This window comes from Dermacentor silvarum, chromosome 8, assembly GCF_013339745.2.
Source record: "Dermacentor silvarum isolate Dsil-2018 chromosome 8, BIME_Dsil_1.4, whole genome shotgun sequence".
Classification (NCBI taxonomy): Eukaryota; Metazoa; Arthropoda; class Arachnida; order Ixodida; family Ixodidae; genus Dermacentor; species Dermacentor silvarum.
Window position 1 is genome coordinate 127,520,139 of NC_051161.1, and position 26,950 is coordinate 127,547,088.

Consider the following 26,950-nt stretch of genomic DNA (forward strand, 5'->3'; position numbering starts at 1 on the left):
GTAGAAACGCGCTAAATGAGCCCGCGCAAGGAAAGAACGTAAAAAACGGTATTCTCATGGGTACGAGGGCAATAGGACCATGCTTGCAAGAATAAGAGTACCGAAAAAAAGTAAATTACTCGCGAAGTCAAGTGAAATACGCGCGTGCAGTGATCGCTTCGCTCACCACTACCGCTTTTCACTCGCGGTCAGTAGTAGTTTAGAGCCATATGCATATGTATTTATGCATGAATTTTTGAGCCTCGACAATACTTTATTATGAACAGAGCGCAGTGAGAAGGTGTAAGGGAAACAAGAGAAGGAGCAGAGACGACCCTAACGCCGCAATATTGTTGGCCTATTTCGCTTCAGAGATAGCGTACACGAACAATTCTTGCTGTACGCTGTCTCTTCAATACAAACTTCGCGCGCGATGTACCTTAAGGTTCACCGTGAGTGAAGCTTGTTTTAAATTCAGACATTCGAAAGAAAAGCCATTCCAGCCAATAGGTAAACAAACATACAAAAGGAGCCAAGTCCGCTCCTCTCTAATTTTTTCTCTAATCCTTGTAAATACAGCATGAACAACAGAGGTGACAGAGGGCACCCCTGCCTAAGCCCCTGCTGTATCTCTATAGGCCCAGATACCTTGTTTTCCCATTTTATAAGCACCTTGTTACTTTTATAGATATCTTTTAAAAGATTTCTTACTCCATCTTCCACCTCTAGAGTGCCCAGTATGTCCCACAAATCCTTTTGGATTACACTGTCATAGGCCCCCTTGATATCCAGAAAGGCAAGCCATAGGGGCCTGTGTTCCTTTTCTGCTATTTCAATACACTGCGTCAATGAGAACAGATTATCTTCTAACCTTATTTGTTTCCGAAACCCATTTTGTAGTTCCCCCAGCACCTCCTCGCTCTCCACCCATGCCTGCAGTCTGCCCTTTATAATCTGCATCACCACCCTGTAAACCACTGACGTCACTGTTATGGGACGGTAGTTGTTTATGTCGGCTTTGTCCCCCTTTCCCTTATATATCATGTTCATCCTGCTCAGTCTCCACCTGTCGGGGGCTTTACCGTCCATTATCATTTTCCTCACTGCCTCTCTTAATGCTTTCTTAGATTTTGGGCCCAATGTCTTTATCAACATAATTGGGATGCCATCAGGACCTGTCGACGTGCTACTAGGAACCCTCTTCTCTGCCCTTTCCCACTCGCTTTGCGCCAGTGGAGCCACTGCACTGACTATAGTTAGGTACAACTTTAGAAGGCAGCGGCATTTGCCCCCTCAAAGGCGGATGCATACGAGCCTCCACCAATAGGCGCGCTCTATTATATAGACTTCCGTCATGAACCGGACGGCCGGTGTCCCCGCCGACGGCGACCATGGCAGCCCGCGCTTCAAGCTGGGGAGAGTCGCGTCAGCAGGACTATTTCTTTAGCCGCGGAGGCAATCGGCTGCTGCGCTTCGGTCATCTGGGCGGAGCCTCTCCTGTCTTCTTAAGTTGTACCCGACTATATAGTCTATCCTCACCTGATTGAGCAGCATGCTATGTTTCGTTCTTTAAATTTTGGGCCCGGTACAGCAGCGCCGCGGCGCGGGAGTTCACCAGAAAAGGTCCTCGCTCCTCCCATGCATTCGCGCGGCGCTTTGGACACTCTCCAATTAAAGCCAGAAGTGGTCTCAAACCTTACGAAGCTTATGATGCGGCACTACCGCTTAGTTCTAACGCCACGAATCCCGTGATGGTCAGTGCTGTTGCGTCCCGAATCGGTCGGGCGCATTCTTTGATTGTTTCCCATCGAGGCAGGCCCTTTCATGAGCATCGCCCAGACGGCGACAGTGCCAGACACCGACGAGACGGGCAAACAGGCGCCCCAACTCGGCGGTGCCCATTCTTTGGGTGCTTCCCCCGATGCCCCTTTCATCAGTGTCGCGACACTGCCCGACACCGGCAGTGACGCGATGACAAAGAAGCTAGCTCACTTAGAAGCGACTTTATCTCCAATATTCTAGGTCACTCTAACCCAACTACAGTGGCTAGAACTGTAACCCAACCACAGGCGCTATGTGGGCTCCATGAGCTACAGCCGCGCGTTGCGATGCGAACGGGTCCCCATAAAACGCTATCGCGTTAAAGGCGAAGCTTCAGCGTCCTTCAATTTTTTTTTTTACAACTAGTAAATAAAAGCTACTAAAGAAATATAATCACGCCTACAGGTACCAACCTGTGACTCGATCAGTGCTACCATGCCTGTGTGAGGAGAATTACGGAACGCCAACGCGGAATTTACCGAAGGTCGCAGATGACACGCGAAGTTGCGCGAAAATCATCGCTTTTGATGACGGATGGGTCAATAAATGAACATACTAAAGTCCCTAGATTGCAGAAAATCTAGGGACTTAAGAACATACCGCTCAAAATGGTGCGAGCGCCACCACGCCGACAAGACTAGATGGATGTGGGCGAAAGCGGCAGCGGCGGCCGCGGCGGTAGCAAAACAAATGTGAAAAAGGGATAACTACAGGTTCTCCGATTAATTTTGTGCGACCTACTAGTCTGTTTCGGTGCTCGTGCGGCTGCCTCGGAGCTGACTGTATCTTAGGTTTCTTCCGACCGAGCGCGCTAAGCGCCCAGCTATTTCTGGGAGCAATGAGTAAGCGAAATGCGCCTTGCAATGTCATCGGGTGCAAAGCCAGTGACAGAAAATCCGTTAAGTCTCGGTATTTGCTGCCTCAAGATGAGTCCTTGCGATCTGCTTGGCTACAGCGCATTGGCCTTCCTTCCACGGAGACGCGGAAGAACGTACGCGTTTGTGGTAGGCACTTCGCACGTGATGCCTTCCGTTACGATCCGGAACTTCTACAGGGCACGGACGCCAGTTGGACACGTTTGCATTTGAAGGTAAATGCACTGCCGACGTTGTTCCTTCCCGACAGACAGGTAAGCGGGAAATTTATATTTCTCATTCTACGTCTAATACAAGCTTGTAGCAATGGTACACTTGTCAATCAACCACAGTGGAAAATGTGCTATAGTTTTCCAGTCGGTCACAAGCATAGATGTATGGACACTGCAGCAGACATTCGGGTGTCTCAGATATGCTGTGTAACGTATCCGTGATCCCAGTAAAAGGGATTAATTTCAGCCCACTTAAATTAAGACCATTCTGAGTACTTATTTAGCTTCACAAAGCTTTAATGAGTCAGACGTAAAAATTGTGCCTCATTTCAAACATTCCGAGATGTAGTACTACTTGCATGATAGTTGCATTGTTCAATGTGCTAATAAATAATATTTAACTAATTAAGGTGTGGCAAATGTTACATCAAAGTGACACAGGTTGGTGCTTCATGTATGCCAGCATAGTAACACCTCGCCCCCCCCCCCTCCCAAGTTAAATTGGCATTCCAGGTTGTATTTTTCTGAAACGCATTCCTTGTGCTATGGGGAGCAAGACTGTACAATATTACTTTATGTCATGCGATAGTTTGGCTACGAAAACAGGTTTGTGTTGGTTTTTCTATAAATACATGTGCTTTTGAACTATTTTGACATGTGGCATAATGCTATGAATCCTATGCTAATTAGAAAATTGTATTCCTGCACTAATTTGCCAATTCAAGTATGTGATGTGTCATATAGTAAAAGTAGTCTCTAAAAGTTAACACAGCTTTAGAGGTAGAATTCTTTTCATCACAGGTGATTTGAAGAGTCTGGTGCCATTAATAAACACTCAGTAGTTGCGAGGAGACTACAGCTGAGAGTTGTAGCCTATTTGCATAAAAGGTGTTCAGTATTCATAAATTAATTTATGGCTACATAGTCATTATTGATTAGTACCAGCAGTGGTCTTCCATGTTACAATGACACATTTTCACAGCACAACGATCCGCTGCATGGAGAACCTCATCGCCAGATCCCCAGTGCAGCTGCATCTTGCGATCCACGGGTGGAAAATTCACAGGAAGTGAGTTCGAGGTGCGAAATAACTTTAGCACAAGTATAACTGATTACTTGATCCACAGGTTGGGGCCAGTGAATTACATCCAACCGGAGCTGGTCTTCAAGTTTCCTGTCAAGTAGGATTATTGCCCTCACTTTACTGAGCTCCTATACTAAATCGTTCTGTGCTGTGCTTGAAGCAAATACCGTTTTATGGGTTCAGATTTGCAGATGCAGCTCCTCTCCTGTGCTACGCACTGTAGCAAGTCAGTGTGCTTTTGCTGCCAGGACTGTTGCTACCGAGACCTCACACAAGGGGGTGTTAAAAAAAGATGCTGGTAAGCTTACACCACTTGCTTCTAATGCTGGGCATCACCAACCTCAGTGAAAGTGACTGTTGCACAGTAATTATGGTATGCATAATTCAAAGACAAGCAATATTTGCAATGCTTAAACATCTCCTGAGCAAGCTGCAACTCTCGCCCTAGACATTATAGCTAAGCAAAGGTAAAATTTGGTAGTGCTTGAAATCGTGCAGGTATAAGCTTGCATCTGTTATAGTGGCACAAATACAATGAGACTGATGCACTTTTACCACAGGATGTCTCCTTAGTCATCTAACAAGTTGCTAAAAAACTTAAGCAGGTAATCATGTAACCAGCAGAACACAGCTACTAGCTGATGAATGGATTGTTAATTAAATGCACTGCTCAATATACTATTCAACGTGGCAATCATGTGGAATGAGATACATGTTCTGCACTCTCTGGGAGTTACTGCAGTTCTGCAGTAATGTGGGAAATTTTTCAGCCACGCAGGTGAATCTCAACATCTCTCCTTGTAGAGAAGCAAGTATGCAGACCGAAACTTGTGACGAACTCACGGATCCAGCTAAATCAAGTCCCAGTGATCCAGCATGCATTCCATCACCATCATAGGTATGGACCAGCACAAGGTTCAACACCAGTGCCAGGTGCAGTAGAAGAGATAGACACTACGGAACTTGCAACTACTGTTGCTGAGATCGATAGAAGCTACCAGCCATCCTTTGATGAGAGCTTTGCAAGGTATATCATTGTATAATATGTCATCTTGCAGTGTGAATGGCACAAAGAATGTGAACAACCCTACATTGCCACATTGAGCTCGAACTAGCAATCTCCAAACTAACAAGTTGAAGAGCACAGGTTCTTTTTTTTTTTTGCAATTTATAGTACACTGTTCAGTGCCTGCCAAAAGCCAGTGATCTTAAACATGGTATTTCACACTGGCATGCAAACTGGAAGTTGGAATACCAATCTGTAAAAGATTATTATAACAGAAAAAGTGTGCCACAAGACTTTCTTTTTAGCCAGTAGTTCCTTTTATGTTAGCATCTAAAGTTTCCTGCACCAGGTTAGAGCATTGCAAGCAGGCAACAGTGCATAGCCAACTGTGCCTGAAAATTGTAAGATGAATGTAAGTCACAAAGACAGCTGCATGTCCTTCTCGATGTAGGCATTTCCCAAGCACCAGAGATGCCTTTGCATCAGTTGAGTACCACCTGCAACACATGACTAGTCAGCAGTAACATAGTAACATGTGCCTTGGGATTGGGACATGTTGAGCATGCAACACTGCTTTTAGAAATGCACCACACTGAAAAAAATACATAGGAGGGGGGCAGACAAAGGGGATCATGGGAGTACTTCTTGTTGGGCTAGTTGGTGATGCAAAGCTATTAGAAAAGGAGCGCAAAGTAACAACGCACAGAGGAGACAGGTCAGCTTCCTCTCTGTGTTGTTAATTTTAACTCTTCTAATAGACAAAAAGGAGGCTGGAGTTGCTATCAAAACGTGATGTGGATCCTCAGCTCCGACATGAAAGGCAGGGGAGCAGTGTCGCTTACACTCGTTGATGCAATGGGAGAGTCTCCACTGCGGTAAAAGTAGCTCGCCTCGTCCGAGGATACTTATTATTTATTTATTTATTAATTGCTACCTATGTCTCCTCTATTATGAAAACTTTTTGGAAAATTATCTGCTCAAAAACTTCCAATGTATAGTACCAACTAAAATTTTGGAAGGGCCTGGTAAGGGTAATATGCACAAAATCTGCTAACTCGAGTCGCATGGTTTGCTCTTCAAGAGAAACAGTAAAGTATTTATTCTAGTTAGTGCATGTTGCACTTTAACATGCCTTATGCATTTCTTTGATAACTTTGGCATCTTCATCATTTACAGCGATATGGAACCCACAGCACTTCCTAAGGATGAGCGCAAGTTTCTGGTTTTCCAGAGCAGCTTACAGGAACTCCTGTCACATTGCCGTCTGTGCCATTCACCATGTGTGAAAAGGTACTCTGTATTGGGCACCATGGTCACTGTGGAAAGCAGGTGCCAGCAAAAGCACATAAAATGCTGGCAAAGTCAACCAACTGTGGGAGCCAAACCAGCTGGAAATGTGCTGCTAGCAGGAGCTATCTTGTTCTCGGGATGTTCTATTGCTCCAGTGCTTCGGTGCCTCAAGCTTATCAACATGGCAGCCATTACTGAGAGGTGCTTCTACACCTATCAGAAGTGCTGCCTGCGGTCAATGCGGCAAGTTTCAATTCAACTAAACTTTTTCTTGATAACAAGAAGGGGGCAGCAGCACAAAAGCTACTGCACTGACAGCATTTTGAAGGAGGCAGCTGCCCCCTTCTTAGGCAGCAATGGACGGCTTGAAATCAAACCATGCTTAGGACAGGCATCTAGTAACCAACAAAGTTGGATAGAACAGTAATGCCACAGCGCATCTAGCCAATATGGGATCCCTTGTACACATTACCCAAACTTTTTAACAACCAGTTTAATGTTCAGTCAGATGAAGGCAAGAAGAAAACAGGAAGTATGGAAATAAAACCCAGGGTTTGACGGAATGTTGTCTGGTCAGGGAGAGGCATGATGAAAAAATACCAACATCGACCAAGAGCTAAAAAACACTGAATGAAAAACTAAAAATGTTTCGGCTCCCACACAGGAGCCTTGTACATGTTCTATTAAAGCAACGCAAGAACAAAAAAATTGGAGCAAAGGCCAAAACTGTCAATCACAAGAATATATTGCAAACAATTTGCAAACCATATTATACTATTCGCTTAATGCACTTTAGCAAGGCTTCTAACTGTGGAACAGGCTTTGTCATTGCATGAACAATTGGTAGTGGAATGACTATGCCACATTAGAAGTACACTGAACGAAGTGCTATCACAGAATAAAAAGAGAGCATAACATTGCAAATAGTTACCTCTTATTGTTGGTGTAATGGCAAATTATGTTGGTACACGGCTTTCAAGGAGCAGCAGACTTGCTTGACAAGCAAAATGGCAGACACCGAGGTCGACTTGGCTGGCTATGGCTGCTGCGATTCACCAGGGCATAGCGCCAAGTACTGCACATACAAGTCTACTTTGCACACAGGCTAACCAAATCTTGCACTGTGAGCAAGTACAAGTAAGACAGGCAAGTAACAAATAAGGCAAATAATTCAATTCATTGCTACTAAGTTCTAAATGGCATGTTTTTTTTATAGTCAGCTGCAGTGCCAAGCAGCACTTCAATGGAGAAGGAGGGGTTGGTGAGGAGCCTGGACTACTTGGAAAAACAGGGCATCACAGTGCGCTCCCTGACCACAGGTAAAGTTGAACCTTACGATTACACAGGCAAGTTGGTTTGCAGTGGTCATACAGTAGCTTGCATGTACAGCCTGCTAAGCTTCATTATTTAGTACTGATCTATGGCTCTAATTGAAGCAACCCTACACAACGCAAAACACTATGTGCAGTGCATGGGGAGTGCATGGTTTTTGTGAAACGAGCGAAAAGCAAGAAAGCTCGAAGCTGTATGATGAACTCTGAGGTCACAAACACCACTAGTGACACATCGCAGTTGGTCGTACATGTCCATGCCCTTTGGTTTTCAAAAGTTTGTACAAAAACGATGCACTCCACTGGTCGCACTTGAATGACTGCAGATGGTACCTTTATGTTTACTTCACTTCTAGGCCTGTCTTTTGCAAAAGTTACCTTATTTTGTAGATCGCCACCCCGCCATCAGGGCCTTCTGCAGGCAGAAAAGACCTGACATGACACACCATTTTGATGTGTGGCACATTGCAAAGGGTACGTCATGAATATACTTCATTATTATACAGCAGCAATGAGCGTCTTGATCGCGTGCTGTTTTCACTAGGATTGAAGAAGAAGCTTAAAGCAGCTGCCAAATTCCGCAACTGTGCTTATATTCAGCAATGGATACACAGCATAATCAACCATCTCTACTGGGTTGCTGCTATGGGACAAGGTGATGGCGACCTAATAGTGAGCATGTGGAAGTCCCTGGTGAACCACATCTGTGACCAGCATCATGGACATGAAAGGCCTTTCACAGAATGTCTGCATGGCCCCCTTGAAGACAGAGCATGGATGACACGAGGTAATTCGCTTAAACTGCTCTCTTATTAAGGCGAAAGCCTTAAATGCCTCATCAGACGGTGACCTTGAATACGTTGCGTGTGGTACAGAAAGTCACGTGAGCTCGCCTCGCGCAGAGATGTGCTCGTGCCATTGCTCGCGCGTTTATCGTCGTCGTCTTCCGCAGCTGGCTCCGATGCCGCTCATCATGCCAGCGTTCCCCTACTGCTCCTTGCGCTCGTGCCACTGCTCTCGCGTTCAGTGTCATCTTTTTCCACAGCTGGCTCCGATGCCGCTCATCATGCCAAGAAATAAAGGCAAAGTTAATGTTGGAGTTAATTCAGGCACTCGAACCCACGACCTTCGGTGGGAGTCGAACCCTCGAGCTTATGTGGGGGTCAAACCCACAACTTTTGGTGCTAAGACGAAATTAATTAAGGCACTCGAACCCTCGACCTTTGGTGGGAGAAAACCAGTATGCTAAAGTGACTGTCAAATTTTTTATCTCATGTGCAATCAGAAACCGTTTATGTGCTGCGACCCACACAAGGTGTTTTATCTTTAAATCTTTAATCTTTAAAAAAATTTATGTATATTTGTATGCAGTATGGATTCAACAACTGCTGTAAAATTAATTTAAAATAAGACGTAAGTTGCTTACAACAGGTTTGTGTGAAGCAAACTACCACACCTAAAGATGCATGGGATGAGTTTGGACTGACAAAGGGCACGTCTAAAGGTTGTTGTTACTGTTGCGAATGTTACTGTTACCTGCAGTATTCCTATGGTGGGTGTTTTTGTACTACCTCAGATACCTGACATGGGAGTGGCTTGCAGCTTTTCTTCTTTTTAGACCAGGGATCGATTTTTTTTGTTATTCTGCCAACAAGTGTTGACGTATATGCTACACTGCTTGTGTATTTATTTCTGCTTGTAACCCTTTGCGTGCAACCTGCCTACCATGGGGAGGAAGGCCCTGGTCAGGCATTGTGCGTTTCGGCCTCCTCCCTCGAGTGTATGCACTTCGAATAAAGTTCTATTCCATTTTAATGTATAACCTTGCAGCGCTTTCCTGTGCGTCTGAATGCGTGGTCATCTGCTTAGTCTTATAGAAGGACTGCACCTGTCCTTGCGTCATGCTCTCTCTGTGGTTGTTAGTTCACACACTTTAAATTTTTGCTGCAGCTATTGTAAGCAATCATGCACCAACGACTACACGTGCCAAAGAAATACTGTGCTTCTCTGGTTCAGCAAAAACAAAATCACATTATTTTGTTGGTGAATGTCAATAGAAAGCTACTCTATTTCACATGGTTGTCCAAACTTGCCAAGTTCATCATATTAACACCTTCTTGAAAATATCTTTTGCAAACAGGTTCACCCGCCTTCCAAAAGCTGAGACGAATTTTGGAAAGCCCTCGCTTGCCGAGTGATCTGCGCCACCTTTCACCTGGAGTACAGACGTACTCATTAGAGTCATTCAACAGCTTGCCGATTTGCTTTGCCCCTAAATCTGTGGCTTATTCACCAGATGGCATGAAGGCAAGGTAAACTGCCTAAATGAAATGACACAAAAAAGCATACCAGCTTCCAAATTTGTTCCCAGGGCTCAACCAGGTGCTCTTCACTATAACGAGAACGCTACAAGACATCAGGCTTCCACCAGGAAAGGAGCGCTACGATGGAAAGTAAAGCTTAGCAAAGCGATGAAGGGGCACTTCACCGTCGCCCCTTGCAAGACACTGCCAAGCTATGGTACTGAAATAAAGTTCGTTCCTTAAGAAATTTGCTAGGCTTGTTGCTGTTTACCATACCTGAAGAGTGCCTATAACATCTGCTTAGGTAATATGTTTCTTGTGGTATGAGCCACCCCACAAAGATCCATGCTGTGACACAATTTATATATGTGTTTATAGGCTACGTTGACAAGCTCGTCCGAGCAGTAATGATGAGGTGCGAGGCCAGCTCATACTGGAGCAGCCTTGCCAGCAGCTCATCTGGGCCACGCCTGCACATGACAGACACTTATGAAAAGCCAGCCAAGGAGGAACTCATTGCTACACGACAGTCAAGATTTTCTGCTACAGCTTTGTCATTTCTAAGGAAATCACTGCCTTTTTTTATTTTGTCAGAACAGCAACTGCCTACCTTGGGAGTATCTTTATGTATACATAGCTTGCTCGCCCCCTCACTTGATGAGGGGAGGAGGAGGAGGATAAGCTGGTGCACCATGTAAGTGGAATTGAGAATGTTGAAGAAAAGAGGAGGAAGGAGAAAAAGAAAAGAGGGCCTGAGGATGGTGTTTAGTTGCCAGACTGAGACAACATAGGGAAACTGATGCTGGTTTAGAAGCAAGGCTGACAGAAAATGTAAGCGGGATACAAACATGCAAGCAGTTGCTGGCAACAACCGCACGCTCATCTTGCTGCAAAAGAGGGAAGAAGAAGTTGTGCTGTTCAAATGTGTGGAAAGAAAAACAACAAAAATGCAGAAAGAAAATCGAAATTGTTAGAAGGAACTAAGTTATAAAAAGACATGTTTGGTCAGGAGTAAAAACACAAATTCTCATCTTGAAAACTGAGGAAAGAGGGAAACAACTTTTACAACTGTTTATTCCAAAAGATCTTTTTTTGAAATCTGCAGCCCTAAAAAAGGAAGTGATTTCAGAGTCGTCTATGTGCCATTGCATCTTGACCATGCAGTTTCTATTCCCTCCTGAAAAACAATTTTTACTTCACCCATCACCTAACACCAGCGCGGAATGGGACCACCTTCCCTCCTCCATCACCTGCACTGAAGATGCATCATTGTTTTAGACTGCTGTTAGTGAATACATCTTGAGATATTTCACTTGATGTATTGTTCCACAAGTATTCTTATTCATTGCGTGTGCGTGATTTTTATGCTAATTTATTGCACCCACACCCCCTGGGCCCTGACTACTGAAGTAAATAAATCAAACTGCACTTTATGAGTCGTCCCTTTGCAAGCCCAATTCATAGTGCGGGGTACTGGAAGCCAACATAAGATGCAGATGGGAACTCTTCCCTTATTCTTGCCACAACACAAGTAGGCAGCACCACTCGGTTGTGTCGCCCAAGCCTCTTCCATATCCACCGGTTGAACATTTGATAGGCCACGAAGCTGTATTTTCTGTAAGCAAAATGTAGGCATGAGAAAGCCACATCAACAGCATGCTTTGCAGGTGTTACTTGTGGATTTCCCCAGTGACATTTTCCGTTACTTCCCAGTACATCGCTTCTAATACTGCTGGGTTCAAGCAAAGGCTTGAAAAGTGTGCATGTCGAGTTATAGTTGTCGCCTTTTGCAGCACAACTCGGTTGTGTCGCCCAAGCCTCTTCCATATCCAACGGGTGAACATTTGATAGACCACGAAGCTGTATTTTCTGTAAGCAAAAAGTAGGCATGAGAAAGCCACATCAAAAGCATGCTTTGCAGGTGTTACTTGTGGATTTCCCCCGTGACATTTTCCGTCACTTCCCAGTACATGGCTTCTAATACTGCTGGGTTCAAGCAAAGGCTTGAAAAGTGTCGAGTTATACAGTCGTCGCCTTTTTTCAGTGATCTTCAAAATATCTCGGCAGCATATGTTCTCCACAGCGTTTTCACTCACCACACACAGCCCACAGGTACACCTGCGTTCATAGCCACGCAACAAGATAGTTCTTGAAAGCAAGCAATGTTAGCATTTTACCAATGCAACTACACGTCGGCCCGCCCATTTGTCAACCGCAACGCTGCTGGTACGGTTGGCATTCATTAGCCAGCGCGTAAAAAGCATTCCGGCAGCTTGACCGGCCACGCCATATTGCACACGACGGTTCAAGCACAAACGACCCGCTTGGACAGAGCTCACTTGACTCTCTGCAAGACAACAGCACAGCTTTGTGTCATTGCGGCGTAGTACATATGCCAGCAGCCATTACCCACACGAAAGCGTTCGCACGCAGGCCTCCAGAAAAGGATGCATTTTGCACAAGACTGTATCTGCGAAGCAAACAAGCGAAACCGACCACATTTTCAGCAACTAAACTTTTGCGCCAATTATAACAGACGTTGCAAAGCACACGGAAAATAGCAACATCGATGCGAGATGCGAGGCTTGAACATATGTTTGTCGCTCAGTAAAGGCGACGTACAATGATGGTGTAAGCTTTCACGTACCAATTCATGTCGTGACCGTCATGTTGTGGAGGTCCTGGAGGCTCTGGGTCGTCCGGTTCTCGAGTTGTACACCTTCGAGGCTTTGCGCCATAAGGGTCGAAGCCCATTTCGTTAGTCATTCGCTCAATGCGAGCACGGACCGCGTGATCCATCGACGAGCTCTTGGCACGCTATCAAAGTAACTATTGAAACAGGCCGCGCACAGACGTTACAAACAGCGGTTTGGAGGACCAGATCAATGAACAGCAGAAATTGCCCCAAAACACAGTGCCCAAGTTGCACAGCCACGTGCACTGAGAAGCAGGTGACCGGAAATATGTTGCCAACAGCACCCGTTAATTTGCGCGAAAAGTAGCAGCGAAAGAAGAAACACAACATTGAAGCCTGGTGACGTAACGCCGTGGGAAGAGCATCACCATAGGCTCCGCCTCCCTCCGTCGGAACGGAGGATATTGAGAGGAATGAGAGAGATGAATATTCCTCTCGTGTTATCTACGCTCCTGCTAGGTCTTTTTAAAAATTTCTGTGGATTATATGTTCCTGGGAGGTACAAAACTCGTATGAAGGTGCGTTTGAGGCTTCAGAGAAAGGTGGTTCAGGGCCCCTTTAAGGACCGCACAAAGAGCGATAGAACGAAACATGTTAGGCCTAACGTTAAGAGACGGGAAGAGAGCGGTGTGGATCAGAGCAAACGGGGATAGCTGATATTCTAATTGACATTAAGAGAAAAAAAATGGAGCTGAGCAGGCCATGTAATGCATAGGATGCATAACCGGTGGACCATTAGAGTTACAGAATGGGTACCAAGAGAAGAGAAGCGCAGTCGAGGACAGCAGAAAACTAGGTGGGGTGATGAAGTTAGGAAATTTGCAGGCGCAAGTTGGAATCAACTATAGCAAGACAGGGGTAATTGGAGATCGCAGGGAGAGGCCTTCGTCCTGCAGTGGACATACGTATAGGCTGATGATATTGTCGCAAGATGCGAAGAACGGCACACAGAACGACGGTGGTGCGACAACAAACGCAGGCTCTATATTCAAGGCCCAACAATAATTGTCCGCGCCAACTTTATCTTCTTCGGAGAGAGAGATGCTTGCGCTCGTGTCCCTCCCTTCATTGTCTTCTTCAGTCGTGACATTGCTTCCCTCCTAAGAAGTTCGTCAGCCAGCAAAGTGAGTGGTGGTCACTGACAACATCAAACAAGCGGCTGTACAAATATGGGTGAAATTTGATCACCGCCCAAACCACTGCAAGACACTCTTTTGTGGTGGAATAATTTTCTTCTGTGTGGGAAAGGCTTCTACTTGCATAAGCTATTACTTTTTCAGCGCCGTCTTGCCACTGTACAAGTACAGCTCCTAAGCCGATATTGCTGGCATCGGTGTGAACAGCTGTCGGGGCGTCTTCATCGAAGTGTCCCAGGACCGGTGGATTTTGAAGGCGTTGCTGTAGCTCGTCGAATGCTTTCTGCTGATCTTCATCCCATCTCTGGTGAGGCAGGTCAACGGCGACGCAATGCGTGAAAAGTTCTGGATAAAACGCCGGTAATATGCGCATAAGCCTAAAAATCGTCTCACTGCCTTTTTGTCGGATGGCACAGGAAAATGTTCAACGGCAGCTATCTTTTCCGGATCAGGCCCTACCCCTCATTACTGACAACATGGCCTAGAAAAAGAAGCTCTTCGAAGCCAAAATGGCATTTTTCCGGCTTAAGCGTGAGACCGGCGGACCGTATGGCTTGAAAAACAGCACATAGTCGCCTCAAGTGCTCGTCAAATGTTGCGGAGAATACAATTACATCGTCTAGATATACTAAGCACGTTTGCCACTTGAGTCCTGTTAAAACGGTGTCCATTAGCCGCTGAAATGTTGCCGGCGCGGAGCACAAGCCGAAGGGAAGTACCCTAAATTCATAGAGGCCATCAGGTGTCACGAATGCTGTTTTCTCGCGGTCTCTTTCGTCTACTTCTATTTGCCAATAGCCGCTTCTTAGATCCATCGACGAGAAATAGCGTGCATGCCGTAGTCTATCGAGAGAATCGTCTATGCGGGGTAGCGGGTAAACGTCCTTCTTAGTGACCTGGTTGAGTTTGCGGTAGTCGACGCAGAAGCGCAAGCTGACATCCTTCTTTTTGACTAACACTACCGGCGATGCCCAAGGACTTTTCGACGGCTGAATAACGTCATCTTGAAGCATTTTCTGTACCTGGTTTTCTATTGCTTCGCGTTCTCGCGCTGCCACCCGGTATGGGTTTTGCCGTATGGGTCTGGCCGTTTCGTCTGTAATAATTCGATGTTTGGTCAGTGGCGTTTGGCCAACTTTGGACGTCGAAGAGAAGCAGTTCCGAAACTCACCAATAAGCTTGAGGAGTCTCTTTCTGGTTAGGTAGCAAACTTGGGCTGACATCAATGGATAGAGGCACGTTCGGCAGACCGAGGGAATCGTCTTGTTCAACAGTCATGCAGTCGGTAACCTCATTCAGCTCTTCCACGTACGCGACTGCCATACCTCATGTAAGATGCCGGCATTCAGGACTAAAGTTTGTTAGTAGGGCGTCCGTCTGTCCGCGAGTAATGTCAACTACACCTCTTGCAACTGATATGCCATGACTAAACAGCAGACCAGGAATTTGTTCGGCGATCATGTTGGAGCACCTTGGCGAGTCGCATGTTACAGGCACAAGAGCGCTTGAGTGCGGAGGGATGGTCACATCGTCATCGAAGATATGTAAATGCTCACGTCGCTGATCGTTACAGGGTACGGCCAAATCTTCACTCATCCAAAATGTGACTGACCTGTCCGGAATGTTTTAATAGCGCTGTATTCGTGCAGGAAATCCATTCGCAGTATCACGTCTCTGCAGCACTCCAGCAATATAACGAAAGTTGCAACAAATGTCGAGCTACCAATATCAACTCTGGCCGTGCATTTGCCTGTAGGGGTCATCAATTGACCTCCCGCCGTTCTTATGTGGGGACCAGTCCATGATGTCTTGACTTTATTAAGGCTATCGGAGAGTTTCTGGCTAATTATTGAGAAATCAGCCCCAGTATCTACTAACGCGGTTACTGGGTGTCCGTCTATGAAAACAGCGAGGTCGGCACTTACGACTTCCCTTGGGGTCGGCAGAGGCATATTGTCCGATTGCACAGATAGTGTTGGGGGTGTTGAAGCATTTCGACGGTCAGCAACCTCCCCCCCAAAGGTCGCATCTGTTAGTTTCCCCGACGAGGGCTAGGGGACCTGCCGCCCCTGACTACATCGGCATAACTGTGACCTTGCGGCGAGAGCTCGGTGCAAGTGACGGAGAGTGGGTTCGACGAGTGAATGGATGTCCTTGTGGAGCAACATCGTCACTGTAGCGCCTGTTTTCGAAGCGAGCTCGAGGAAAGGTGGGTGGAAAGCTCTGGTATCCGGGGTCACGATAAGGGCAAAAATGGTAAACGTGGCCGTCTTCTCCACAATTAAAGCACAAAGGATGGCGGTCGACAGTGCGCCACATTTCTGTCTTGCGAAGAAATGGTCGACTTGTGGGCGTCCTCTGCGGCCAAGCTGCAGTTGCCTGCGGAGGGAAGTAGGCCGATGTTTCCACAGGTACACTAGGTTGCGTGGTCAGTGGCGGCGCGTTGTATGGCGGGGATGGCGGCTCGTTGAAAGGACGAGCCATTGGTGATGAGTTGTAGGCTGCTGCTGGAGGAGGACGACGAACAGCCGATGCGTAGCTCACAGACCATTGGTCCGGTAGGGATTCGGGCAACGAAAATGCCTGCCTGATTTCTTGTCGCACAACCTCTGCTACAGAAGCCCCAACTGACTCCTGCGGGGTCACAAGGAGGTTGCGAATCTCTTCACGAACAACCTCCCGGATGAGCTCACGAAGCTTATTGCCGGCAGCCAGAGCGGAAACGTTGCTCGAGGCGTTGCTTGGGCGATCGAAGGGTCGGCAACGTTGTTGCAGTGCTCGTTCAATGGACGTAGCTTCCGAGATGAATTCCACAACGGTTGTCGGTGGGTTGCGAAGAAGACCGGCGAAAAGTTGTTCCTTGACACCTCGCATCAGATGGCGGATTTTCTTTGCTTCCGGCATCTCTGGGTAAGCGCGGCGGAACAGGCGGGTCATGTCCTCCGCAAACAAGGCGACGCTCTCATTCGGTTTCTGGATGCGTGACTCGATTAGTTGGTGGGCAGAATCGCGACGATCGTTGTTTGCGAAGGTGGTGGAAAGCTGCTGTTGAAACTCATTCCAGGAAGTCAGTGTGGCTTCCCGGTTTTCGTACCACATACGAGCACTGTCTGCCAGAGCGAAGTAGACGCGTGAGAGTTTTTCTTTTGCAGTCCACCGATTTGCCTTGGGGAATCGCTCATATTGCGCGAGCCAATCTTCGACGTCCTCGTAAACATCACCATGGAATGTCTCGGGAGTCTGAGGATTATCACAGCACAGGAGTTCCGGGCATCAGGGAGTACCCAGCACTTCCACCAGTGTCGCAAGATGCGAAGAACGGCACACAGAACGACAGTGGTGCGACAACAAACACAGGCTCTATATTCAAGGCCCAACAATAATTGTCCGCGCCAACTTTATCTTCTTCAGAGGGAGAGATGCTTGTGCTCGTGTCCCTCCCTTCATTGTCTTCTTTAGTCGTGACAATATCATGTGCTCATGTTACGCGCCCACGCACGCGAGCGTTGTTCTTGGTCTTTCACCATGCGCAATTAAGTGGCTCAGTGAATTAAACTTTTCAAAGTAAATTGCGTCAAAAAATTCGCAATGCAATGTATACATGAGCTGCAGACATGATACCCACTGAACAGAAGGCATTTTAAGCGAAGCTTTATAAGCTCACAAGTGGTGGTACGGTGGTGTCACGCTGAAAAGTGGGCCGATCTTGGTGGTAATGCAGAAGGGTCCAAGCTCAATGGCACATACCAGGGACAAAAAGAAAGAGAAAGAAAGAAAGAGAGAGAAAGAAAATCGCCAGGAAGGTCAGACACACACGAGAAGCTTCGCTTACCCCCCTTTTCTTAACAGGGGAAGGGCTGGTGATTTTTGTAGCAGTCTTGAACCAGCCAAAATGAGCTAAAACGTCTATGGCTACAAGACGTTTTGTTGAAGTGTTTTGGCTTACATCTTGCTAAGACTTCTATAAAATATTGTCTAAAGACGGCTAGAAAAAAGTTTTGTGAGAACGTTTATAAGATATCTGGCTGATATGTATTTGGATAGAAGCATAAAACATTTCCGTGCTTTCCTCAGCTCTATGTGGTTGCCGCATATCTAAGCAAAACGTGCATGCACCTCCTTTCCTTCGCTCTGTCGTTTTACCGTCCTGAAAAGTGGTAAATATAGGTATAACTGACGTAGTTACGATACGAGTGAATAAGCTTTGCCACCCTTCGCTTGCACACAGAGGAGAGGGTGGAAGAGGGAATAGGCGACATAAGAAGGAAAGGAAACGCTGCTACTAGGCACGGCAGCACTTGTGGACTAACTGGATAAATTTAAGTTAAAGGTACGCTATGGACACGTTTCTATATTTCTGAAAAATAAACCCCGTGCAAATTTGTTAAAGGGTCCCTCACCAGGTCTGGCAGTTTTGAGCTGACAAGTGCAGTGCATACAATGCGCACTAATTATCGTGTCTAGTCGATATTACACCGCTATGCACCACGAAAGCAGCTAAAATTTCGAACCAAATGCCGTGCGCCCTTCTCGCGGGCACCGCGCTCCCAGCCAGACAGTCGACGTTATTTGCACAAGTGCGCCTACGCAATTCGCAGTGCTGCAACGTCACTCATAGTGTAACGACGAATTAAAATTTAGAGAAATAATAAAGACTTGGAGGACACTTAAGCTTCGCCTTTAATAGTGGAACGCAATAGCATTCAAAGAACTCCGACTGCTTCTCACGTTTCCCAGCAACTGCAGCTTATGTAACTGAAATGTTTACCGGGAAACGCTGGCGACGAATGCTATGCACGAATACGAGCTTTCCGGTAGAAATGCGGTCTCTTGCCTGAGCCGATCCCGGAGGTAGTGCACAGCCACACCCAAGAAATCACATCATTTTGAGGTTTCTGTTATTTTCGCACTTTTAATATTTCAGTCTGAGAAGATTTAACATATAAAAGACATGCGCTGTCGGTGTTTTGTTTCATGACATGTGTTGGTGGGCTGTCTATCTTAAAATTCCGAGGAATAACTTTGTCAAGAATGTAAGAGAAGATATGAGCAACTTTAGTGATAGAATGGTGTGGCAATATAACCCGCATGTCATCATCAGCCTACATTTATGTCTACTGCAGGACGAAGGCCTCTGCCTGTGATCTCCAATTACCCGTCTTGCGCTACCCGATTCCAGGTTGCGACTGCAAATTTCCGAACTTCACCCTACCTAGTTTTCTGCCATCCTCGACTGCACTTCCCTTCTCTTGCATATACGTCATATAGCAAGGCGTGGCATGTATGCATATACCTAAATATATAGGGAAATTTTCGCTCACAGACAACTCCGCCCACACCAGATTTTCTGCGACACGGTGCCCTTAACGCTGTCGCATTAAAGCCTACAGAGTGAATTCTCTACGTGTCTTTGTTTTACTTCGTACCATAGCAATAGAGACGTACTTCCATTTTGTCTGCATGTTCCAACGTTGTGCAGTCGCACGCGCAGAGAACGAAACTGTCATTCTCTACTGTGTTCCAGCGCGCGATCATGCTCTTTGATTCGCTCGCTTCTACCTCAGTGTTCATGTGGCACTGACTTATACCGCTAGTCTGGTGCCAGCGGTACGACGAGCCAGGCCTGCCTCTCCAAACGTGCGCGCACTGAGGGATCCACTTCACAGAAGCAGCCAGACAACGCCGGTGTTCTCGTTGCACAGCTCGCAATATCGGGCACAGACCTAAACGAAACAAACGCAACAGCTCGCGCGCGATACCATCACCAGAAGTGCGCCGTGCAGCAAAAACGCGAGCAAAAAAGGGGGAGAAAGAATGCGGGGATTGTGACGTGTACGTGACGCGATCGTTCGGCTCTGGTATGGGAGAACGCTGGGAAGAAATTTTGCTTGCGGAGGCTAGACGGGACAAGTGGCGAGGATGTTCATGTTAGCAGTGAAGCTCACCTCCTGAAATCCAGAGTTTGTGACAATTCAAACATTTCTATCTCCGTCAATAATGAACTGATTTGAAAAATTCTTGCGGCACAACACTCCCCAGAGGGCATGTAACAATTTCCAGCATATAACCAAAATTTCCAATATGCCCTGGTAAGGGGCCCTATAAAGGGTTGCACTTTTTTGCTGCTGCTGCGTCAATGAAGGAATAAACAAAAGTAAAACACAAAAGAGTACTCTGCTGCTTCTCAACTATACAAGTTGACAACTATACTATTCAGGGTCCATTACAACTTTCTGTGGCAATGAAAGCAAAGAGTGCACAAGAGCGCTCCTGGAAGAAATTCCACATTCTCATCTGTGTTACCCAAGTTGGGGACGGGAAAACAAACATGTTATTTACAACAGCAAAGTAAGTCTTCTTTCTGGGGTTTTACGTGCCAAAACCAGTTCTGATTATGAGGCACGCCGTAGTGGAGGGCTCCGGAATAATTTTGACCACCTGGGGTTATTTAACGTGCACTACAACGCAAGTACACGGGCGTTTTTGCATTTCGCCTCCATCGAAATGGGGCCAGCATTCGATCCCGCGACCACGTGCTCAGCAGTGCAATGCCTTAGCTAACTGAGCCACTGCGGCGGGTTGGCAAAGTAAGTAAAAATACACTAATGAGTGTTAAATTTGGCTTATTTTACTGCTTTTATTGTCTGTGTTCAGGCAAATGCGAAACTGTTGCACAAGGAAGCTACAATGATTCCCAGTATCTGTTCCAAGAAATCAAACGCTGCTGGACTACTTAGCACAGTAACACATGCGCAGAATCTCTGCTCCTGTAGCTTTCCCTTCATCGCTACAGAAAGTTGGCCACGAGCATATCCCAAATGCACATTCTCCTTGGGATGAAATCAGTGCAAAGACCGCCATTCGTATTTGTGATGGCAAACATAACCTCGCTTGCCTGTGGCTACCCACAATACATCTGGCAAGACATGGAATGAAGAAAACCAGACTGGTAACTTCAGTTTGTATAATAAGCTTTATCAAAGCCAAAACAAGGTGAAAAAAGTAAACAACATGCCTTTCAGCAAACAATGTATGAAAACAAAGCAGCACTGTCAGCGCAACAACAATCAATCGTTGAACAGCTAGATAAATAAATACACAAAGAATATACAACAGTTTGAACAAAAATTTGTTTTATACATAAGCAGCCTGTGTCGCTTTTAGAGAGCAAAGTGTGCCAAGTAGCATGACATGGCTTTGTCCAAATGCCCGAGCGCAACACAATATGCAAAACACAATGCGCCTCTAAGCATTTAGCAATCGGCTAGAGTCTTGAAACGAAGCCCAAAAGCAAGAAACTTACCCGAGCTTAAATACTCAAATACTGTGGCATATTCAAAGAATGAGCTGCTGGAGCTTATGGTACATTTGACTGGTTCGTACCATGCTCCGACTGTAATTTGCAGTGATGCAGAGCGCTGTCGAGATTGGAGCCAGAAAACGCCTGCCCAATCAGAATGTCTGGCTGCTCCCAGGGCAATCAGAGGAGTCACATGGTGTATTAATTTTGTCGGACAGCAGACACGCTCTCGGGTTGAATCTCCGAGTGCTTCCGAGCGGTCTGAGTTTTAAAGCACTGTCACTAATTTCATAGCGTGTTTCCCTGTGGTATATTTTCGTGCAGGAAAGGTCCAGAAATCATGCCGGGTTGAGTTTTTGTTCATTTCGGATGCGAAATAACACCCTTCTGTCAATCGGCAACCAATCAGCCTCAGCCAGAATCCACCATGCTACCGTGAGCCAGTACGAGAGCTTCAAAGTGCCGTTGCCTCCCGCTGTTTTACTTTGCATACTTTCTGGCTCGCCAAGCCCGTACTCACAGAAACACTGACACTGCAATCTATATATTTAGGTTAATTTAATATTTCTCACGATGCCTTTTCTAACTCTCATAGAAGAATATCTTCAGCTCGCTTCACCCACAACACTGACTCCCCCTTCAGGGAGCTTTCTCTCTCACATATAGTTACATTTGGAAGCATCATGCACAATAAATACAGTATTTGCAACGTAAACATGAGACAGATACTAGGCTACATTGTAATCACATCATAAATACAAAGCTTGCTCATAAGCTCTCTCATATATTGCACTGTTTGAAACAACATGGTGCTCATACCATGTGACCATTGCTGCAACGTGCAAAGTGGCTCGTCAGAACCTATAACAAAAGACACTGACTGGCTAACTGTGTGTTTTCAGTCAACAAGAACTTAAAAAAGTGAGCAGTGCCAAACGTTACAATTGCAGCAATTATCACAGCTGAACTCAATCTCCAGGGCAAAGCCACCAGATCGCAGTAAAAAAGTTAACAGGTCCAGCTGTTTCGCATCCTGAAAACGCAATCCCAACTATATTGCAACCAGTTCAGTAAAATTTGAGGAGTTGGGATCCAGGATGCAAACCAATTGGACAATTAAAGCTTTTTTGACTGTGGTCGTGGCCATGCATTCTTCACATTTGCTCTGCGAGTGAGGATTCGACTGCATCATCATCATCACAGCTTCGTCCAGCCAGCTTGGCGGTTAGCAGACAACATTTTGTGGCAGCAGAAGCATGAGTTTGCTAGGCTCTGTATCACGTAACGAGAAAAACATTGCATAAATGCTCGCGTGGCACACAACAAACGCAAACCAACAACAACAACGACATGGCTGGAGCATTCCAGATGCTGAGATTTCTTTACACGACACTTGCCAGTTATGGGGTTCTTCTGACCGGTGCCAAGTACTTGCACGGCTGGCGACCGAGAGGCACCGGCAGGTCCAACAAATCACTGCACTTACAAGGTGCCAGCCCACAACATTGTCTGTATGCTGACTACAACATTTACATCCCTGTTAATGCTGCAACAAGCAGGTTTCATCAAGCGAGCGTAACGATTTAAAGCAGTACTATCACCACTGTTCACTAATCGCAGGTTCTGTACCAGACACCAACCAGAGTGCTTTGACATTACCAGTGAATGATAACAGATATTAAAATCAAGCAAGGCTGTTTTTAGGTTTGTCCACATTAAAAAAATATATAGCCATAACACAGGAAATTGGCAAAAGAGGCTTGCACTTACACCCAATTGCCAATATACTAGTGTCCAAAAGCCATAGCAGAAGCAATTACTGAAGTTCCTATGCACAGCCGCAGAAGCTGGCAAATGCTACTACACTTGCAAAGGCAACAATGCTACTACAAGTTTGATGGGTGGCATGCCATTTTCACAAACTTCTTGCAATATGTGCCATGTAGCAAAGCAAGAACAATATCAGGCAGGAAGATGGAGAGCTAGTCACCAGCGTAAACCACTTAATGCAATGGACCGCATAGGACTAGCGCACACATCATAAGAGGGCGATAAGCATCACAGACAAGTTTTCCTGAATGCTAGGCTATTCAAGAAAACAAAAACTCTGGTCACGAACAAATGTTAAAGGCCAACAGCAACAAAATTTTGGGCTGTGCAAGAAGCCTAGTTCCAGATAGCATAGATATAGAGCAGCCTCTGTGCAAAATCTTGCTTGAAATCCGAGCGTATGCATCAAGAAAGGCTTGCAAATGTTTTTAAAACGGAAACTATTAAAAAAAAAAGAGAAAGACGAACCACTACCATTACCACTCACCGCCCGAGGTGTGCTCAAAAGTCTCGGATAAGATGTGCTGGGACTAGCGTCACATCCGCTAACCACCAGGTGCATGCATTGTCTGCTTAAGTGCTATATTAAGGCTGCTAATAAAAAAATCTGACTTACCAGCCTGCACCTTTGCCAAGATAGATAGTTCCAGTAGTGTATGCTACTCATTTATTAACAATTTAGCAAAAGTTTTTTTTTGTTGCTGTTGCCCTTGAACTTGCAGACCATCACACAGCATCAACACACCACTAGCAGCTAGTTGAATCATCAAACTAAAATGAAAAATTATCTAGTACGCTACAGTTAGCTAATTCGACTCTATGTGAATGCTACTTACAAACATCTCCATTTTAAGCTGCTGGCATCAATACTGCTAGGTAACAGGGTGCCCTAAAAACTAAAAATGAAACAAACAAGCCCACACAAAACAAAACCTCTACGACAGGCCAGATTGGCCGATTACTCTTTCGAAACTCCCTTGTCATTTGTTTGGCAAATGATGGTGGCTTATTAAGAAGTGAAAACGAAGGCCAAATGCCCATATTTTGGTTCTGCACCAAAACTGCGGTGTCAATCTCATGATCGCATGGCAGTAAGAGATCCACGGTAATTTTAATGCATCTGGTTCATTCTTCTGTAGGACAGAACTTTTGACCGCTTTACTTTAAAATTCACTTTCAAACTCTATATGATGCTTCTTGATTATTAAGCAACTTACCTAGCCTTGGGTGGACTGACAATGGCATCTTGTGTGATAATAAAGTGGCTTTGAAGCTTGTATTTTGCTTTTACACCTATTGCTGGCATGTTACTCCTTCAGTATCAACAAAGGTCACATAGACCATGCTTTTGCAACAAATACTTTTTTATCAATTCTAATCACACTACAGCCATACAGACGACCACTTGGCATAGATGATAAGGTTAAAATTTGAAATAAATCAATCATCTCTTCAACAAATCAATCTGTTACCAGTACAGTAGCCATGATTTGTTGCTCCATAGGCAATGCAGGCGTTCACCACCGTTTATTGACAGTTCAACGATGGTCTCTGTTCTCAACATATACTTTGCCTTTTGCAACATTCAGTATCATGCCTCACTGCAGAAACAGGTGTTTGTTAATGGTGAAATGTTTCTTTTGTCCATGCTGTGAAGATGTGAAAGCACTGCTGACGGGACATGTGCTCAAAGGGTCTTGTTCACCGTGAACGGTGGTTCTCCACAATAAATGCATCTGGAGGCCTTTTGTCAGCCTGTAAAGTCTAGTGCAAGACCTAGCTGGCAGGAATGGTGCATTGGGATATTACAATGACGACAGGATAAGTTGCCACAACTAATACGACTGCAAGTTTGGCTTTTCGTATTGACATGCGTAACATATTAACCTGGGAAAGCTTGCGTGTTTCAACTTTTCATGGTCATTGATGCATCCTGCTGTTCTAGCACAAAACATATTTTCAAATAGTCCCGAGAAAGGTGCGATTCACATACCGGGTGCATGAGGTATTTGAGAACACAGCTTCTGAATGCCCTAGACAGTAACATTCTTGTTCTATCTGTTTAGGGGTCTAACTTTGTCTTCACCAACCCCGTTGTCACCTATCCAGCACAATTATACTAGGGTATCAGCTTCCAGTCTGACACAGGAGATGCAGCCAAACGCTGTCCTAGTCGCCTAACACACAGACTGAAGCACCTTTGAGATCGCCAACTTCTTAAAAGTTTAAAAATCCTTTGCTTTTAGGGTAAGAGAAGTGTTCATAGCTGATTATCACCTGTGACAAAAGAATAAGTGCTGCCAGTGGTCAGACGCGATTTCGCCAGTAGGTGGTGGCCATCATGAATGAGACCCCTGAAAAGCCAATTTCTGAAGAAGCATCAAGGGGCAGATTCAGTAGCCAAGCTTTTTGCGCATGACATCATTAAACGCCACTGCTAAGAAATAAATTTGGTTGCACCCACAACGCTAGCTGTGAACACCTGAGGCCACGTCACCCTAAATACAGTGACCTAGTTCTCTATACAAACCAGCTATGATGCTGTAAGTGTAGTGTTACTGGGGTAACAAACAACCACATAATGCTTAAAACATGCTAAAAGCTGTTATTGCAGAAGCACTGCCCAACATCAACAGGCACTATTCGATCCGAGCATGCAGCCATTATTGCAGGTGAACTGATTCAACAATTCAGGCAGAAGATTGTTTAATTCAACAGACCTAAACAACAGCAGTAGCAGACAAAGTGTAAAGATTTTTGCAACAGATATTTTGATTTTGACTGAAATATCAATGACAATTTGCAAAGTCATTATGTCCTCAAATACCTTGCACACCCAGTATTCTTGTCAGATCTGAAGACAGCTCAGACATGACAGCTTTTCATGCGTGTTCTTATTGCCAACTGGTATGTTAGAAGTAGAAAAAAAAAACTATAAAATACCATGGTTAGATGCTGAAGATCCCTCCATGTATATATGGACAAACTAATCGTTTTCTCATGTTTCTGTACCTAAAAAGACATTTTTTCATTGCCTAAGCACAGTGATGAAGATGTGCCATCGTGTGCTAGGTTGGCATTTTGACCATACATTCCAGATTTTCATGTCAACTCGTGTTATTCGAAACACACTTAACAGGCACTTTTTGCCGTCTGTGATGACATGACAGTTGATAAAATTAGTCCTAACTGCAAGAATATGATTAAACCATTTCATACAGTTCCACATGCATACGACAATATCTGGAATGAATATTTTACGTAGTCACTTCCAAATTCAATTTGAAACAGATTTAAGGCAATGCACATGGGGTCGCACAAGAATATGGTACAATTACTTTTTGGACACGCATGACCCCATCTGGCTGTTCCATCTGGATATGAAAGAAGGAGGTGTTAGGAATAGTGGCTTCTTATATCATAGCAAAATGCCTTCGCAGACTCTAAATAGCCGAGAGACCACTGTTTGAGAATCACTGGTTTGGGTGAGTGGTGAACACCGACACTGATGCCTCGGAAGTGATGCCTGGTCATGAGAACAGCCCCACAAAGGCAGCCGCCCGGGTATCGCACACATTGCAGCTTCCACCAGGCACGACGACAGCTACAAATCTCAAGGGGAACTGCATTGCCCCAGCTGTGGTTACGAGGAGCAGGATGGTTGCAGCCCTAGGACGATTCATCACACTGCCGATCGGGACAGGGCGTGTGGATGAAGGTGGGCTTTTCCCGCTTGGGCTCCTGCCGAGGCCACCTCCTCGCAGACATGCACCACGATGCCCGGCTGTGTTTCTGAAGCTGGGTGGAGCTCGTGTGGCTCGCCTGCGAGAAGTGCACCAGTCTGTGTGTCATCATGGTTATCATCATTATCATCACCAACCTATTTTATGTACACTGCAGGATGAAGGCCTCTCCCAGTGATCTCCAATTAGTAACTGTCTCGTGTCAGCTAACTGCTTCCTATGCCAGGAAATTTTGGAATTTCAGCCCAACACCTAGTTCCCTGCAGTCCTCGAATGCACTTCCCTTCCCTTGGCACCCATTCTGTAAGTCTAAGAGACCACCAGTTATCTATGGCCTGCCCAGCT

The 26,950-nt window shown here is 45.6% G+C and overlaps 2 protein-coding genes across 8 annotated transcripts in view; one reads left to right on the plus strand and one right to left on the minus strand.

Annotated features, from left to right (window-relative positions):
• The first annotated feature begins 2,455 nt into the window (after positions 1 to 2,455).
• On the plus strand, positions 2,456 to 11,926 carry LOC119462406 (uncharacterized). Of its 5 annotated transcripts, XM_049671902.1 has the most exons (11): positions 2,456 to 2,929; positions 3,870 to 4,068; positions 4,155 to 4,269; positions 4,742 to 4,998; positions 6,154 to 7,417; positions 7,488 to 7,586; positions 7,989 to 8,072; positions 8,143 to 8,385; positions 9,739 to 9,910; positions 9,970 to 10,118; positions 10,280 to 11,307. In XM_049671902.1, the coding sequence occupies exons 5-11, from the start codon at positions 7,306 to 7,308 to the stop codon at positions 10,597 to 10,599; spliced, it is 1,179 nt and encodes a 392-aa protein (XP_049527859.1). In that variant the 5' UTR covers positions 2,456 to 2,929; positions 3,870 to 4,068; positions 4,155 to 4,269; positions 4,742 to 4,998; positions 6,154 to 7,305; the 3' UTR covers positions 10,600 to 11,307. The 5 variants fall into 5 exon arrangements, 4 of the variants coding, with proteins under 4 accessions (XP_049527859.1, XP_049527861.1, XP_049527862.1 ...); XR_007468224.1 differs by having other exon boundaries at positions 4,742 to 7,417; positions 8,199 to 8,385; positions 9,739 to 10,118; positions 10,280 to 11,926; XM_049671904.1 differs by lacking the exon at positions 7,989 to 8,072 and having other exon boundaries at positions 4,742 to 7,417; positions 10,280 to 11,312.
• Positions 11,927 to 20,686: 8,760 nt separating this feature from the next.
• The window catches only part of LOC119461692 (calcipressin-2), a 29,968-nt gene continuing 23,704 nt past the window's right edge, over positions 20,687 to 26,950 (minus strand). For 2 of the 3 annotated variants that reach the window (XR_007468226.1, XR_007468225.1), the window contains one exon: positions 26,552 to 26,684. Coding sequence is in view for 1 of the 3 variants with exons in the window: in XM_037723058.2 (XP_037578986.1) it covers positions 26,545 to 26,684 (140 nt within the window). In the remaining 2 variants the exon portion in view is untranslated. Of the gene's footprint in view, positions 26,685 to 26,950 lie in introns of all 3 variants that reach the window. The other variant, XM_037723058.2, reaches the window with a different exon arrangement.

What these genes read in the sequence shown, in the direction of transcription:
- LOC119462406 (XM_049671902.1), top strand. Translation starts at nt 7,306, where the DNA reads ATGGCTGCTGCGATTCACCAGGGCATAGCGCCAAGTACTGCACATACA. An exon ending in AGTACAAGTAAGACAGGCAA is followed by an intron (nt 7,418 to 7,487) that starts GTAACAAATAAG and finishes TTTTATAGTCAG; the next exon opens with CTGCAGTGCCAAGCAGCACT. An exon ending in TGTGTGGCACATTGCAAAGG is followed by an intron (nt 8,073 to 8,142) that starts GTACGTCATGAA and finishes TGTTTTCACTAG; the next exon opens with GATTGAAGAAGAAGCTTAAA.